The 18,658-nt window shown below is 38.2% G+C and overlaps 1 protein-coding gene across 6 annotated transcripts in view; it reads left to right on the forward strand.

Moving 5' to 3' along the window:
* Window positions 1–18,658, forward strand: part of WDR7 (WD repeat domain 7) — a 376,297-nt gene that overhangs the window by 102,074 nt on the left and 255,565 nt on the right. For 4 of the 6 annotated variants that reach the window (XM_043515275.1, XM_038402295.2, XM_043515276.1 and 1 more), the window contains 3 exons: window positions 7,673–8,442; window positions 8,944–9,032; window positions 13,947–14,036. In XM_043515275.1, the coding sequence (XP_043371210.1) occupies window positions 7,673–8,442; window positions 8,944–9,032; window positions 13,947–14,036 (949 nt within the window). The remainder of the gene's footprint in view (window positions 1–7,672; window positions 8,443–8,943; window positions 9,033–13,946; window positions 14,037–18,658) is intronic. The other 2 variants (XM_038402296.2, XM_043515277.1) reach the window with 1 other exon arrangement.

An 18,658-nucleotide genomic window follows, 5' to 3' on the forward strand; every position in this document is an offset into this window, starting at 1 on the left:
TTTTAACTTGCACAGAAATTTTTTTGATGTGTTTTTATTATGTAGTAAAACTCTATTGTTTGGTAAATAATTCATCTTTGTTAAGTCACAACATATGTTGCAAAATGGCTGGTGGCATTAAAAGCACCCACTTATTTGTGATTGTACACTTTGACAGAGCTCATAGAATCCCTGACAAACGATGTAATAATCATAAATGTACAGCAAGCGCCACAAAGTTAATAGGGTGCATTGTCTGTTACATTCCATAGATGTGCACCAAGCACCACACAGTTCCTAACAAGGCCCCAAACTGTAGGGCCGGGCTGAGCACAGTGCATTACTGTGGCTCACTGTTAGTGCTCTTTCAAAGCCTCTGTGAGCCATATAGCTCCACGTTGATCTCTTTTGATAGCCCTTGTATCTGGCTGTTCAAATGCAGCAGACATCAGTTTCACCTCTACCTTCCACCATAATGGATACCTCCCCCCCACCTTTACTTCACAAATATGCAAGATGCAGCAGGCAGCTAAACCATATTTTTCTCACTGAGTTCCAATCTTGTGAGTAAACTATGTCAGGACCTCTTCAGTATACCAAAAGCATACTCAATTGTCTTGCTGCACCTACTGAGACAGTAGTTGAATCTCTCCTGGGTGCTGTTAAGGTGGCCAGGGTGTGGTGTCATGACCAGGATAGTAAGGCATAGGCTGGGTCCCCCAAGATCACTATTGGCATTTCAAGATCTGCCAGATCTGCCAGATGGGAAAGAAAGCCCCTGCTTGTAGCTTTCTGAACAGTACAGTGGTCTTAAAGATGTGAGAGTCATGCATCTTCCCTGACCAGCCAACACTGATGTTGGTTAAGTGTCCCTGGTGATCCACCTGTGCTTGCCTAATCACAGAAAAATAGCCCTATCTGTTGATGCACTCTGTGGCAAAGGGGTCTGGTGCCCAAATAGGGATATGCGTGCTATCAGTCACTCTACCACAGTTTGCGAACCCCATTGCTGCAAGTCATCAGTTGCACTTTGCCAAAAGTCACAGTCCTGTGTAGCAGGAGACGACTAATGGCCCTGCTCATTTCTGTGACAATAACCCCCACCGTGGATTTTCCAACTGCAAAGTGATTTCCCACTGATGGGTAGCAATCTGGCATTGCAATTTTTCTGCATGTGATTGCTACTCCCTTCCCCACTGCCAGTGCAGCTCTCATTTTGGTGTCCCTGAACTTGAGGGCCGGGGTAAGCTTGGCACACCAATCCAGGAATGTTGCCTTATGCATCCAAAAGTTCTATAGCCACTGCTCATAATCACAAGCCTGCACTGGGATGCAATCCCACCAGTCAGTGCTCATTTCTCAGGCCCAGTAGTTGTGTTTCACTGTTTGGAGCACTGTGCATGCCATCAACAATCTTTAATTGGGTCTTGCTATGTTCTACAGTCATCTGACCTTCAGGAAATCATCGTGTTCACCATGGCTCTCCTTGCAGCTCTGCAAATACCAGAGGATTGTGCATCCTGTGTTTGCAACGCTCATGACAGTAGTGCAGAGCTGTGCAGGCTCTATCATTCTGTCAGAGATGGTGGACTGTGACAAGTCCATTGTGGGTTTATGGGATTTACAAAAAATATGGTAGAGAGATGGCATTTGGGGTCGAGAAAGTTGCATGATGTGAACTTGACCCCTCTGTCCAAGTCACTCCTGCATGACTCACTTCTTCCCCACCATGCATTGCTAAAACTTCCCATAAGTCAGTGCCCTGGATGGTGGCGTGTTGTACACCAGGGGTAGGAATTCAGGGTGCTGCACTGTGCATTGAAACAAGCACTCCTAGTGAGTACGGCAGGGCAGATGCAGAGAGCCAAGTATTCATGTGCACAAGCACTACGCGTACTGCGGCGGCTTTATGCTGATGTAACTTGGGGTGGCGGAAGTTTGTATTGTAGATATGCCCTAAGGGCTGGTCTACTTTACAGAGTTAGGTAAGCTCAACTAGATTGCTCAGGGCTGTGAAAAATTTTATGCCTTGTATAATATAATTAAGCCAAATTAGGCCCTGGTGTAGACACCACTAGGTAGACAGAAGAATTTTTCTGTCAACCTAGCTAACACCTCTCAGAGAGGTGAATTTACTGCAGTGACCGAAGCAATCCTCCTGTTACTGTAGTAAGTATCTTCACTGCAACAGTGCTGTTGTAGTGTTTCTAATATAGACCTACCCAAAGACATCTGCTAGGGGTTTCATTTAATACAAAACTGTATATCCAGCAAAGAGAAATTAAAACTGAAATGAAGGAGGTCCAGGTTGTTATTGCAAGTTCGTTCCAGAGAAATAAGAGGGCCTAAGAAAGGAGTTAAATAAAAGCATGTGGTCAAGAATAAAAGCTATACATTTCTATATATTGGTGCAAGAAGCTTAAAAGCAAAACAATAGGTGAGCTAGAATGCCTAGCTAAAGAAGGCTGGATGGAGACTGATGTAATAGACACTTCTGAAACACAGGGAATGTCAAACCAGGGCACTTTGTTGTATATTATAAACTGTACTGGAAGCGCACATTAGGTTGTGGTGGGGAAATAGCACTGTATCTGAAAGAGTATGTAGAAATTTTATCACATTAGATTTCAAGTGGAAAGGATTATGTAACAGAATCTGTATGCATACCAATTCCAAATCATCATCATAAAAATATATTGGTAGCATTGTACTACCAGCCTCTGAATCAGGAAAATACATTAAATGTGCACTATGGAGAAAAATCAAAGATATAACTAAATCAAATACAGATGCAATAATGATGATTTTGACACAAACACCTCCCCCGCCCCCCAACTAGCCACATATCACAGCTGAGCAAGTTTTATAGAAGCAATTTCTCAGCACTTTAAATGATTGCTTCTTGGCATTAGTTCTAGAGCACGCAAGAGGAGAGGATACTCTTGACTTGGTCCTAAATAACATAGAAAAGTTGTTTCAGGAAGTAACTATAGCTGAAACACTACGTAATGGTACCACAATACAATAACATTCAAAATCCTCAGGGAGGGATAGATCAAAATCTAACATGAACCTTAAACATTAGAAGATTTTTTTTTCTGTGAAGAATCTAGTCAAAAGGCCCTAAAGTTAAATATGAGGAACTTTAAACATGGAGTATAATCATCCCTTAGCAGGTGTACATATTCATAGACAGATAAAGCAGAAAGTGAAAAAATAAAATAAAAGGTGTGAGGAGTCTGGTTAAATGACAAAGTATAAGAAATAAGCTAGTATCCTTCAAAAAGTGTGAATCCTTCCCAACTGAAGCCAGTAAAAGGGAACATAAAGTATTTCAGGTAATATGTAAATTGGAAGTTATAAAGGTTAAGAGGAATTTTGTGGAGTAAATAAATGAAGATCTCAAAAACAAATAAGCCTTATCAGTGTGTAAAGGAAGCAGCTGAGGAAGATAAGGTCCCTCTTCTCCTGAACATCTGCTATAGTGATAATGACCCCATTCAGATAATAAATGAAGCACTGCAAAATACAGAAATGTCAAAAGAAGAAATTCTGAAAGAAACTGATAAGATGGACAGCACCAAATAACTAGGACTTCATATTCTTATGCAAGACTTCTGAAGGAATTCAAGTATGGAGTGACCTGAGCTTCTAACATAAATATGCACTCTCCTTAAAATAATCTACTATACCATTGGATGGGGGAATAGCACATGTACGTATCTTTTAAAAAGGTGCTAGAATGATCTTTGAAATTTTGTACTGAAATAAGGATACTAATCAATTAGAATGGTTGAAACAATAATTCAAATATTTTATAAAACACCTAGCTGAGCAGTAGATAATGGGGGACAAACCAGCATTACTTTTGTTAATGAAAATTATGTCTTTCCAATATAATATAATTTCCTGATCATGTCAAAATGGTGGTACAAGGAAAAAGAGTAGATGTCAATTACCTAGGTTTTCAACAAGTCTGTGACAAAGTCCTGCACAAGAAGCTGTTAAAGGAAATGAAGTAGCCATGGGGTTGAAAGGCACGTACTATCTTGGATTAGAAGAAACTAGTAAAGAGACAGAGAAAAAGGATAGGAATAATTGGCCAAAGGTTAAATGGCATGCATCTAGGATCTCTGCAAGGACTTATAGTGTTGAACAGATTTGTTAAGGGTCTAGATATGGAATGAACAGTTAGGTTGCAAAATTTTGCAGATTAAATTATTTAGGTTAGTCTAGATAAGACTTTGAGGGACTCAAGGGGGGCCTAAAAACACTGGCAAAAATAGTCACCACAATGGAAGCTGAAACTCAGTGTTGAAAAATTCTAGGTACTGCATCTTGGAGGAGTAATGCACTCATACGGCTCGATGGGTTCTAAATTTAATTGTAAACACTCAGAGAAAGATGCAGCCTTCATTGGGGACAGCACAAGAAAGATATCTGCTCAGTGCACGGAGGCAGTCAAAAAGCAAACAAAATGTTAGGATGTATAAAGAATGGGATAGAAAATAGTACTGAGAATATAATTATATAAGTTGGTACTAAGCCTTCACCTTGAGTACTTTACTAACTTCTAATCACCTCACCTCAAAAGAACATATGATAGAAACACTGAAAGATTTCTAGTTGGAAAGAGTAGTGGAGAAAAAAGAAGGCTATTTAGTTAACAGAAGGGAAAAATAATAGGGGACTTTATTATTGATTGTATCACCTTGCTATTTACATCTTTTCACAGACTCCCCCATGTCTATCATATCAGATACAAACAGACAATGTTCATTTTTAAGACTTTCCTTGGTTTTTGCCTACCATAGCATCTTATATATCACTAAGTTGTCAATCCCCACCTCCATCAGTGATGCCAGCCTCTGCATATCCAAAATTATATTAAATAGAACAACAGTTGTTTTAGAAGAGATGGAGAGCTTAAACATATAAGCCAATCACTATCTACCTATGTTAGGAAGAAACTTACACTAAGGGCAGGTTATTCTAGACTAGACTAGACGGAGTGCTAGTCTGATCTATATGGCAATTTCTATGTTGTTTGCAGTGCTGTAGCCATGTTGATCTCAGGATATGAGAGAGACAAGGTAGTTGAGGTAATGTCTTTTATTGGACCAACTGTTTGTGAAAGAGACAAGTTTTTGAACTACACAGCTCTTCTGTTCTGGAGAAGGTAACCAGAGTATCTGAACTAAGTACAAGGTGGGACAGATAGTTAAGCATAAGGGTTTCACGCATACTGTAGGATACCACTTAAAATGAAGTGGGTAATAAAGGGTTAACAGGGAGTAGGTGTGTTACAAATTGTTGTAAGGAGCTCTAAAACCAGTCTCTCTCGTTTTTAAGTGTCCAGCAGAGCTATGAATTTAAGTTTCCAGGCTCGTCTTTTGAAGTGTTGTGCAGGTTTCCTTTGAGGATGAAGACTGAGAGGTCAGATACGGAGTGATTACTTTGTGAAAAGTGTTGGCCCATGGGTTTTTTTGTCTTCATCATTTTTCTGTGCGAGTTCATTGGAGAGCACAGTGATTGTCAGGTTTCACCTACATAGTTCTTGCTGGGGCATTTGATGCACTGGATGAGGTACACTACATGTTGTCATAAGTAGGACCCATTCATCTTGAGAGGTGTGTTGAGGGGGTTATTTATCTTCATACTAGTGGAGATATGTCTGCATGTTTCGCATGTGTTCTGGCATGGTTTGGTGCTGCTTTAAGTTGGTGTGTCCTGGTCTGTGGGGAGCTTGCTTCTGATGATGAGCTTGGTGAGGTTGGGGGAAGAGGCATTGTTTGAAGGCCAGAAGAGGGAGGTCGGGAAAGATTTCTTTCAGGATGTATCCCCAACAAGCATGGTTTGTAATTGTTAATTATATGGGTGCTACTGTGGGGTGGTACGTTAGGTTAGTGGGATTTATTTTTCAGTGGGTGAAATCAGACCATGAGTATGCTCTCCAATGAACTACCACAGAAAAATGATAAAAGAGAACATAAGAACCAAAGGTCCATCCAGCCCAGCATCCTGTTCCTGGACAGTGGCCAATGCCAGGTACTTCAGAGGGAATGAACAGAACAAGTAACCATCAAGTGATCCATCTGCTGTAACTCATTCCCAGCTTCTGGCAAACAGAGGTTAGGGACACCATCGCTGCCCATTCTGGCAAATAGTCATTGATGGACCTATTCTCCATGAATTTATCTAAGTCTTTTTTGAACTCTATTATAGTCTAAATCATCCCAGGCAGGGCTTTGTCAAGCCAGGCCTTAAAAACCTCCTAAGGATGGAGATTCCACCCCCTCCCTAGGTAACCCATTCCAGTGCTTCACCACCCTCCTAGTGAAATAATTTTTCTTAATATCTAATCTGGACCTCCCCCACTGCTTGTCCAGCTCTCACCAAATGTGGCAGTGGTTTAGCAAACCATTCAATCTGATGGATATCAAAAATGCTAAAGGTAACTTTAACTTTATCTGTTTTCAGCCTTGTACAAGGTAATGGTATTTAATTTGAAATGATAAAAGAAGCTATTGTATTCCCAGTGGACAGTTACTTTAAACATGAAGGCAAAGATACAGATACATGTCCCCTCAAATCTTACAATTCTGTAAATTATAACAAAAGACTGCATTTTCAGAAGAAAAAGAAACAGTTGCTGACCGCAATCAAGTCCGTCCCCTCCTTCCCCCCCAAAAAGCCTAATTTGATTACTCAATTAGTCCCTGCACTCCACCGATAGTTTTTTCACATTTTGGGTTTTGGAAATGCAATACACTGACCACATATCAATCCATTTATTTTTTTTCCCCCTCAGACCCTTACATATTGCAGTCCATTGCTTAAACTGAGCAGCAAGAATAATAGCTTAGCAATTACCCCTTGTATATATGACATTTTAAAAGGAAACTATCACATTCTGATGTAGCAGGTATTAAAGTGCTATATAAATATATAAATGTGTTTTCCTCCGGAATTAATGTTTACTTTGGTTACAGGGAGAAAATAGATTTCTAATAGTACTTAGAAATCAATGTTGTTTATTCCTTTTGTCTTTACACCCCTGTTGGCTTTTCTCCATCAGTAGTGTGTGTTTGTTTTTTGGGGGAGAGGGGTGGAACAGCAGAGAAAAATGCAAACTTGAGGAATATCTATTTTACTTTGTTTCAGCTTCTGATCACATAAATTGGCATAGTAGGCTAAATTATGCCCTTGTTTTTGCAAATTTTATTAGGGTCTGAAATACCAAAGGTGTGTGGGGTTTTTTTTGGGGGGGGGGAGTTGGTTTGGTTTGAATTTAATAGACCAGAATATATGGGTTTATTTTATATTTGTAGAATAGCTGTTATCTTTTAGGGTTCATGATCTAAAGAAACAATGAGAAGTAACTGCTGAACTAATAATTGGTATTTCATTGATGGAGTTGTGTAACTAAAATTTGCATGTACTTAAGCTAAAACCCACCCAATGATATTTCAAAGCTAATATGTTTCCTCTCTTGTGTATGATGGCTTAAATGGAATCATATAACCTTTTCTGTAGGCACTTGAATTACGTATTTTAAATCTCATGAGTTCTCAAACTTTTCTTACCTGTAATGCTTATGTTTATAAACTAACTTTGTGAAAAGATTGAAAGTATTAATTAAGTGAAGATGTTATTTTCATTTTAATCAGTACTTTTTCTTTTTTCTTTGCAGGGGAATTTGCCTAAATATTCACACAATTCTCTGATGGTTCAAGCCATAAAGACTAACCTAACAGATCCAGATATACACGTGCTCTTCTTTGATGTAGAAGCTCTGATTATTCAGCTATTGACTGAAGAAGCCTCTAGGCCTAATACTGCACTCATTTCCCCAGAGAATTTACAGAAAGCATCTGGCAGTTCTGATAAGGGGGGGTCTTTTCTGGCTGGCAAACGAGCAGCAGTGCTCTTCCAGCAAGTCAAGGAAACGATCAAAGAGAACATAAAAGAACATCTTCTTGATGATGATGATGAGGATGAAGAATCAATGAGACAGAGAAGGGAAGACAGTGACCCAGAATATCGCTCCAGCAAATCTAAACCATTAACCCTATTAGAGTATAATCTAACCATGGACACAGCAAAGCTCTTTATGTCCTGTCTTCATGCCTGGGGTTTGAATGAAGTTCTAGATGATGTTTGTCTTGATCGCCTTGGCATGCTTAAACCGCACTGTTCTGTGTCCTTTGGTCTGCTATCTAGAGGAGGCCACATGTCTCTGATGCTTCCAGGATATAACCAGTCCATTGGCAAACCGTCATACGGTAGTGTGGAAGTTGAAAGGAAAATGTCCATTACAGAGGGACTAGGAAGGGGGACATATGGAGTATCACGTGCAGTCACTACTCAGCATCTCCTATCTATTATCTCTTTGGCGAATACTTTGATGAGTATGACTAATGCAACTTTTATTGGAGACCATATGAAGAAGGGTCCAATCAGGTATGAAAAGGATTCAGTGTATTTACTTATCTTGTAATAACCTGTTTGCCTTTTGATTTTTTTATTGTAAAAGAATATTTTTATTTTATTCTGTTACTCTTTATAGCTTTGCACTATTGAACACCTATTACAGCTTCACTAGATGAACATAGTATGGGTATCCATTATGTTATACATTGTTGTAGGTTTTTTTTTTTACACCAGTGTGACTTAATTGCTGTTTCAGCACTTAAAATGGTTGTAAGATAGTGAGAATTAGGCTCACATATTTGTATTTGTTTTCCCAATAACTTTTCAATAGTTTATCAAATTCTAAATAAACTATACTAATGATATTTCAGTTATACTTGATGAGAAATTAGGATTATCTGTGAATTGCTAATAAGCCTCAATTTTAATAGCAACTAAAGTGTTTTGATGGGACACTCTCTTTTAATGGGACACTTAAATCAGAATAAATATTTTTTGAAAATAAGCTTTGAATTTTTTGTTTATTTTTAGGCCTCCTAGGCCAGGCACCCCAGATTTGTGTAAAATGAAGGCTCCCCCACCAGCTTCCAGTAATGCAGCTCAAGGGCAAATTAAACAAGGTAAAATTAAAGCCTGTGAGATAACTGACATGACATTTTAGCTCTAGGCTGAAATGGTCTAGCTACTCAGTAGTGATGATAACATTGCATTGGTTTCTAGTTGTAAAAAGAAAATACTATGATAATCCTTATGAAAATGTGTACGATAAGATCCATGTGCGTTTTTAATCAGTATAATGAAGTGCTGATATTAACATAGTGTGATCCCATGACATTTAACTGTCTGCTTCATACAAAACATGACCAAACTCCACTACTCTTTTCCCCTCCTCCCCCCTTCCCTGACCCTTGTCAGGAACCTCTCTCAAAAGATATTATTCCTCAAGCAGCTCAACTCTTTGCTGGTCTTGGGAGTGGTAGAGGAAGTTCCTCCACAACACCGGTGTCGGGATACTTCCTGATTTCCAAATCCAAGGGAGGGTTAAGACCTATGCTTGACCTCTGAAACCTCAACAAATATAACAGATACTTGAGCGTCCACGTGGTTACCCAATCAGCTACCCTCCCTGCTTTGACTCAGAATGACTGGTTTGCTGCTCTGGACCTTCAGGATGCTTATTTCCAAGTGGCAATTCTCTGAGCCCCAGAACATTTCTCTGTCATTATAGTGCCCTGCCATTTTCAGTACACAGTCCTCCCCTGTGGTCTGTTTTCTGCCCCACGGGTTTTTACCAAATGTATGGTTGCGGTGATAGCGTACCTCAGGAAAAAGGAAATCCATGTCTTCCCATATTTGGATGACTGGTTTCTCAGGGACAGGTCCAGGGAAGAAGTCCTTTCTCACTTACACATTACACTTCGCTTACTCAACCATCTGGGTCTCATCCTAAACACTGGAAAGTCAATCTTGGTTCCCACTCAGAAAATCAAGTTCATTGGGGCCCTAATAGACTCTACGAGTTTGAGAGTGTTTCTGCTAACCGACTTTTTCTGGACAATTTGCTGCCTTTGTCTCGGTCTGCAGTCTCAACCTTCCATGACAGTTCACTTATGCCTGAGGTTCTTAGGCCATATGACTGCATGCACACAGGAGATTCAATTCGCAAAGGTGCACCTTTGCCCTCTTCGCATATAGCTCAGGACTGTACCTCCCTTCATTTATCCTGGACTCCTTGTGCTGGTGGACAGTTCAAGCAAATGTATCTCAAGTCATTCCCTTCATCTGGTGCTTACCAATGAGGACTGTTGTCACCAACACCTCCCTGATTGGTTGGGGAGAGCATCTGGGGTCGCTGAAGATTCAGGGCCTGTGGTCAGAGCTGGATGCTCCACTGCATATCAATGTGCTGGAGCTTCGGGCCATCAACAATGGGGGGTCTCACTTTCCTAGACCACATGAAGGGTTCAGTAGTTCACATACTTACCGACAATACCCCTGTGATGTATTGTGTGAACAGGCAAGGGGGAGCACATTCCAGCATGCTCTGCCAAGAGGCAATCCGGTTGTGGCAATTCTGCTTTGATTAGAGTATCTCTGATAGTTGATCACTTGCCCAGGGGTCCAGAATCATATCGCGGACCATCTCACCAGGAATTTTTCCCTGAATCATGAGTGGTGTCTGAAGCCCAGTGTTCTGTGAGTCATCTTTGCAGCATGGGGCATCCAGTGATCAACCTGTTTGCCACAAGGGACAACAGCTGAAAGCTCATCCTCATTGCCCTGGCATGGCTGAGGCAGTGCTGGTTTTCCGACCTTCTTGTACTGCTGATTCAGCCTCACGTATCCTTTCCTCTCCATCCCAACTGGCTAATATAGAATCATGATTGCACTCTGCATCCCATGCTCAGCTCTTTGTATCTCATGGCGTGGCTGCTGCATGGTTGGATGAGGGAGAAGAGCAGTGTTCAGTGACTGTTGAACAGGTCCTACTCAGTAGTAGAAAACCCTCCACCAGAATGGCCTTTTCAGCAAAGTGGATGCATTTTCAATGTGGTCGCTGGTCTGCAGAGTTCAGGCATTGCTGGCTATCCAAAACATCTTGGAGTATTTGCTGCATGTTCAGTCATCAAGCCTTGAGCTTCACTTGTTGAGGGTGCAGCAGTCTCAGCCTTTCATCCACCCATTCATGGAAGATCGGTATTTTCCAGTGCCGTGGTGGTGAGATTCTTAGAAGGAATCTTGTGCCTCCATCTGCCAGTGCAGGAACCGATTCCCTTGTCGGACCTTAACGCATTCTTAGCAGCTCCTATGGGACTTCTGTTCAGGCCTCTGGAATCCTGCCTCTTTCCTTTCTTATGTCAAAAAACTGCATTCCTCATGGCGATAACATCTGCAAGGAAAGTGTGAGAGTTACTGGCTTTGGAGAACTGCATGTAAGGAGGCTCTGCCGTCAAAGATAAAGTGATGATGCAGCTGCAGCTGTAATTTGTGCCTAAAGTGGTCTTTCAGTTTCATTTAAACCAGGGGACATGTTTGACTGTTTTTTTTCCTATGCTCCTTTCATCCGTGGAGGAGAGGCATCTTCACACTTTTGGATGTTAGATGATGTCTGGCCTTGTATGTTGACAGGACTAAACCCTTTTGGGCTTTGCTTCGTTTGTTTGCGTCATACGCATACCCTATGAAGTGACAGGCATTTTCCTCACAGATGATGAATACCAAATATTCATGGTAAATAGGCCTAATGGCCTGTGATGGGATATTAGCTGGGTGGGATCTGAGTTACCCAGGAAAGAATTTTCTGTAGTATCTGGCTGGTGAATCTTGCCCATATGCTCAGGGTTTAGCTGATCGCCATATTTGGGGTCAGGAAGGAATTTTCCTCCAGGGCAGATTGGAAGAGGCCCTGGAGGCTTTTCGCCTTCCTCTGTAGCATGGGGCATGGATCACTTGATGGAGGATTCTCTGCTCCTTGAAGTCTTTAAGCCACGATTTGAGGACTTCAGTAGCCAAGACATAGGTGAAGTTTTTCGCAGGAGTGGGTGGGTGAGATTCTGTGGCCTGCGTTGTGCAGGAGGTCAGACTAGATGATCAGAATGGTCCCTTCTGACCTTAGTTTCTATGTATCTATGATCTGTAAGTGGATAACTTCCTGCATCAAGACTGCATATGAAACAGGTGAAAGCTCATTCTGGGAGGGTGCAAACTACATCGGTAGTGTTCTTAAGTGACGTCTCGATACTGGACATTTGCAGGGTTGCCACATGGTTGTTATTACATACATTTACAAACCATTATGCCATTACCGCAGCATCCAGTTAGTACCTCTATTTTCTCCAAATTAGATTTATGTATTTCTTCATGGGAAGCTGAATTCTGATTTTCTCCACATTTCTATTTAGTATCTTTGTTCCAGGTAGTATTCATAGGCAGTAGGTTAAAGTCAATATTTTCAAATCTCTTTATCCCTATATGTGGTACTTGTACCATCTTGTTGTCTTGTTGATTTCTTTTGCTATTTTTTTTAAGATCAATTAGTAGAATTAGTGTACATTGTGGCACGTTTGATCTCCATCACTTTGACCAGTATCTGTCCTGAGAACAGTAGAGCCCAATGTCACTGGGTTATTTGAGCCAGCTGTTGTTACTTCTAGTTACAATGATTGATATAAAAGTGACATTTGGAGGGAGCTATCCTAAGAAAATGAACAGATACTTTTCCAAGTAAATTACCAAACAGTTTATTTTTTATAAAACTCTCTAAACTTTTTATTCTCATAAATCAAATTCAGGGTTTGTTGTTTTACCATATCTAGTACGTTTAATTTTCCTTTCGATAAAATAGAAGGTTGGCAATTTATGCTAGTTATTCTTTCACTTTACACGTGCCATCATGATGCGTTCGCGTGGAAATTATGGAAAAAAAGTAGTTTTGATGCAGATGTCCTTATAGTGACAAAAGAAGTTCATTGCATGAAAAGCAAACATACCATTTAGAAGACGGTGGTTAATCTGTTCAGGAGCCTAAACTTATTGTTGTTCTGCAATGAAATAAAGGAGAGGGATTAATTTGAAGATGCTTGTGCATGACATATGGTAATTTTCTCTATAGGAAGGAAGTGTCAAATAGTGACCTCTAAATCTTAACATTGACCTCTGCTTGTAGAATGTGTATGACATAAGGTTTGCCTGTCTTTTCATGTGATAATTTGAGTCATGGAGCATTAGTGGGACTATGATGTTTACTACTAGTTTTGGACTGCCTTTGCACTAAGAAATGATGCAGTTTACAACATGACTATTTCAAAGCCTGAAATGCTTTAATTTAGCAATTACAGTTTTGTACAACGTTACATTAAAAGTCGCTTATCTACAGGTGTAGTTTTACTTTATTAAAGTACACACTTTACAGGTTTGTGTAGGTTTTCTGCTACAGTTTATTTGTATAGGGCTTTATTTAGTCTAGTTTTAATAGTTTCAGACATTTAAAACTAGACTAAGAACTAAAATTGTAGGAAGCAATCCTTCAGTAGTAGAGTCATTGATTAAATGGGATGTCTTGTTATAGGAGTATCTATTTCTAGTTTTTGTAACTAGTAGTAGGAAATAGCAAATTGCTTAGTTTTGGGAATAATCTTTTTAAAGTGTCATATTTGGTGTTTTTTTTAATTTAACAGGTATGATTTTAGCTGCATTTAGTTGATGTGCTGTGTAATACTGTGATTCATGCTATATTTTAAAGCAAATTTGAAATCTCCTAATTTACAATGACTCTTGTCTATTCCAAATAAGCAAGTTTATGTTAGTATCTTTGTATTTTTTATACATGCATGTCTTTCTGTCACTGATGTTACACTTCTGGTAAAACCTAGAATATTTTTATTTTATAGTTGATGTAGTCACAGTTTGTCTCAGCTTTTCTTTATTCATTTTTCAGTAACACTAATCAGTTTTTCAGAAATGTCTATCTTCATTTTCCTCTCTTTCTCTCTCTCTCTTTTTTTTTTTTTTAAATTTCTTCTTTCACCTGCAAGTTCCTCCTGCTGTTTCTTCTAGCTCTGAAGCTGATCGCTCTGGCTCTGACCCTGCTCCTACTTTACGTAGCTGTTTCTTAGTAAATGAAGGTATTCTCTCCACATTTTCTATCTACTCGTCATTTACTTACAAATAATGTCGTTATCATTGTTATGACATGACTCTTTAATCTGCATATTCATTTGTCTTGGGAGAGATGCAAAATTAAATTTGTCGTCTCCAACTTTGATCATTAATAGTAGGTAAAAATGTTAACAAGGATTAGTTTTAATTCATATTTCCTGAATTTTGTGAAAATCATGTTTACTTTAAATCCATGAGAATTGTTTATAGACATTTTCCATTTGAAACTTCTCATTTAAAAAACAGAATCATTTCAGTGTATCTCAGTTAGGGAAAACACATATGCCTTTAAGGTTGACAAACTGGACGGGGAACGGCAGCATATTTCAAAGTCTAACCATAACACCATGCCAGCTGCCCCCCCACCCCCATATCTTGGCTTGCAAGGATTCAGTTTTTATCAGTAAATGTTGCTAAAGGTCGATTTCACTGTACACGCACAAAAGATGAAAAAATTTCCAAGATTATTAAAAGTTACAGATAGGCAAAGTGAGGAAAATGCTGCTTGAGAACTTGAGTTTCATTTAAGACTATTTACTTTGTATATTTTGACATATTATGTTAACAATTTGTGTTTTAACAATTATATAACTAACTTTTTTTGTCTCAACATCTACTGTCATCAAATTATTATCTGACCCTTCCCCCACATACATTCCCACAACTGTAAAAATTTAAAATGGGGAAAAAATGCTTAAAACTCATTTTTTTACAACTGTGAAAATTTAAATAAGAATAAAAGGATGCTTAAAATAAACAAATTAGGGCTGTCGATTAATCACAGTTAACTCACGCGATTAACTAAAAAAAGTAATTGTGATTAATCGCACTGCTAAACAGTAGATTACCAATTGAAATTTATTAAATATTTTTGGATTTTTTTCTACATTTTCAAATATATTGATTTTATATTACAACACAGAATACAAAGTGTACAGTGCTCATTTTATATTATTATTTTTATTACAAATATTTGCACTGTAAAATGAAAAACAAAAGAAATAGTATTTTTCAATTCATCTTATACAAGTACTGTAATGCAAACTCTTTATCATGAAAGTATAACTTACAAATGTAGAATTTTTTTGTTACATACCTGCACTCAAAAACAAAACAATGTAAAACTTTAGAGCCTACAAATCCACTCAGTCCTACTTCTTGTTCGGCCAGTCGTTAAGACAAACAAGTTTGTTTACATTTAGGGGAGATAATGCTGCCTCCTCCTTATTTACAATGTCACCTGAAAGTGAGAACAGACATTTGTATGGCACTTTTGTAGCCAGCGTTGCAAGGTATTTACATACCAGATATGCTAAACATTCATACAATGTCACCTAAAAGTGAGAACAGGCATTCGCATGGCACTATTGTAGCTGGCATTGCAAGATATTTACATACCAGATGCACTAAAGATTCATAGGTCCATGCTTCGGCCACCATTCCAGAAGACACGCTTCCATACTGATGATGCTTGTTAAAAAAATGCATTAATTAAATCTGTGACTTAAATCTTGAGGGGAGAATTGTATGTCCCCTCCTCTGTTTTCCCCGCATTCTGCCATATATTTCATGTTATAGCAGTCTCGGATAATGACTCAGCACATTGTTCATTTTAAGAACACTTTCACTGCAGAATTGACAAAACGCAAAGAAGGTACCAATATGAGATTTCTAAAAATAGCTACACACTCAACCTGAATCTGAATCTGAAGTTCCGTCAAAAATTTGAGAGGGACGAGGTGTGGAGCATGCTTTCAGAAGTCTTATAATTGCAACACTCGGATGCGAAAACTACAGAACCCAAACTACCAAAAAAGAAAATCAACCTTCTGCTGGTGGCATCTGACTCAGATGATGAAAATAAACATGCATCGGTCCACTCTACTTTGGAATATTATAGAGCAGAACCCATCATCATGTCCTCTGGAATGATGGTTGAAGCATGAAGGGACATATGAATCTTCAGTGCATCTGGTATGTAAATATCCTGCCACACTGGCTACAACAGTGCCATGCGAACGCCTGTTCTCACTTTCAGGTGACACTGTAAACAAGAAGTGGGTAGCATTATCACCTGCAAATTGTAACCAGACTTGTTTGTCTGAGTGATTGGCTGAAGTAGGACTTAGTGGATTTATAGGCTCTAAAATTTTACATTGTTTTATTTTTGAATGCAGTTATTTTTTTTGTACATAATTTTACATTTGTAAGTTCAACTTTCATGATAAAGAGATTGCACTACAGTAATTGTATTAGGTGAATTGAAAAATAAATTTATTTTTTACAGTGCAAATATTTGTAATAAAAAATAATAATGTAAAGTGAGCACTGTACACTTTGTATTCTGCGTTGTAATTGAAATCAATATATTTGAAAATGTAGAAAACATTAAAAAATCTTTAAATAAATGTATTCTCTTATTATTTAACAGCGTGATTACTTGTGATTAATTTTTTTAATCACCTGACAGACCTAAAACAAATACTTTCCATTGAAATTATTAAAAAATATAAATTGGATGTTGCCATGCCTACATATATATAAATGGAGCTCCAGTTCAGGCACCTTGGATGGCCACAACTATGGCATCATATGCATTTTGCATTCTGGAGCCATGAAACCATTTAAAAAAATTTTTTTTAATACTTTTAGTATTATGTTTAACTACAGATTAGTTTCTCTGTTGTGGATGTAATTTCTGTTTTACAGTTTGCAATGATAGGAATATCAAATTGATAGTAAAGATTCTTGAGAACAACTATTAGTATGAGTATGTTGTCATTTCTGAAACTTGAGTACTACAGTTGTTCTTTATAATACCAGTGTTACTCAGTCTACATTATGAACTAAAGCCCAAAAATATTATTTAAAAACAAAACAAAAAGATTGGAAGTAATAGAAATACAAAGCTTTTTTACAATCATTTAACTTTTCTGTATTTTTGTATTCATGTAATTTAAAAATAGCTGGATTTAAATTGTTTGTCTGTTTTGACTGAGAAAATCCAGGTTTTAAAATGTCGCTTCTGTCTAGAGAAATTTTATGGGAAGTGTCAGCTGAAATGGAATTTTTATGATTAATTTATAGATTACTGAAAATACTCAAAATAGGAGGTGATTGTAAGTGCCGCTGTGCTAGCCACAAAGTCACTGAGGGTGGAGTTGCATTCTGTGCTCTTGTATTCAAGTGCTTATAACTATCAGAAACAGTTACTTTTTAAAGATGAAATTTCTTTTGATTTTTTTTATTAGTTCAGAAATTAATTTTTCTGTGGGAAAGCTTGACATTATATTTGTATGGTTTTTTTTGGTAGTATGTATGAATGAAGGAAAGACCTTTCCGCAGTTAATGAAAATATTTAGATGCCTTTCCATGCACAAATAATTTTTAGAGTTTACAAAAAAATAAAAATAAAATTAAAAAAAAATCAAACTTGGCATAGATCAAGACCCTGATCAAGAAATTCACTTTTCATGGTGGACTCCTGAGTCCCTGGAAAGCCCCATTGACATTAATACCCACTGAGTCAGTTAAGAGAGAGGGTCTTTTTCTACAAAAAAGATTATAATTCACAAAATTTTACTTGGAATAAGTTATAAACATTCTAAAATGCCATATTGTATAAGCTGGATATGCTTATTTTTACTGACTTTTCAAAAACATAGAAGGTGTGATGCTTCAGTGTGTTATGGTAAGCATATATGTCTGAAGCATTACATGTTGAAATAAGGATTTAAATAAACAGGTCAAGATTTCATTCAAATATTGAATTGTATGTATGTTCTATTTTCACATGCTGGTAGGTCACTTTGAACTGGCACCTTTTCTATTTTTTGTTTAAAATAATACTTTAAAAAACTAAAAAGGAAATTAAGTACAAAAACGACATGTGCAGTATTACTGCTGACACTTTTCATGCTTAATGGCAGTAATGTGATATGTTGCACTTGAATATTAAGGTGTTAAACTCCATATAAAGTCATGCAAATTATAATGTATATACGAACCAGCTGACTTGCACTTCCTTTGAATTTCATGGGTGGTGCTTTTTAAAATCTGTGTCAATGTCGAATGAATTCATGGATTTTGTTTTGTTTTTGCATTTAATTCCGTGTATAGTCCCTGATTCAGTAATGAATTTAAGCACTTTCTTAAGTCTCAAAGCATGTTTTTTTAAATACTTTGTTGAGTCAAGACCACAATGTAGATTATGACCGAGACCCTGATTCTCGATGTGCACTGAGACACAGGTAGGTAGACCGCAGTCTAAGTCTGTGGGGCTCTGCACGTGTGTAGGGATCTGACCCAGTTAGTTTCTTTGCAGGATCTGAGCCTTAGAGAACCAATTCAATTTGTGTGGTTGGTACTGGAAGCTCATATGCGCTCTGAAGGCCTGATCCAATATCCACTGAAAAGTGTGGAAAGATGACCCAGAGCCCATGAAAATTAATGGGCAAGTTCTATGTACGGTTAAACCTTAGGTTCCATGACAGAGGGGAAAAGAATTCTGTTCTGCTTCAGATGACAGCAACAAACAGATGGTCATGTTTTTAGTGGACACACAGCCCTCTTTTGATCTCAGCAAAGA

The sequence above is a fragment of the Dermochelys coriacea genome, chromosome 5 (assembly GCF_009764565.3).
Source record: "Dermochelys coriacea isolate rDerCor1 chromosome 5, rDerCor1.pri.v4, whole genome shotgun sequence".
NCBI classification, from domain to species: Eukaryota; Metazoa; Chordata; order Testudines; family Dermochelyidae; genus Dermochelys; species Dermochelys coriacea.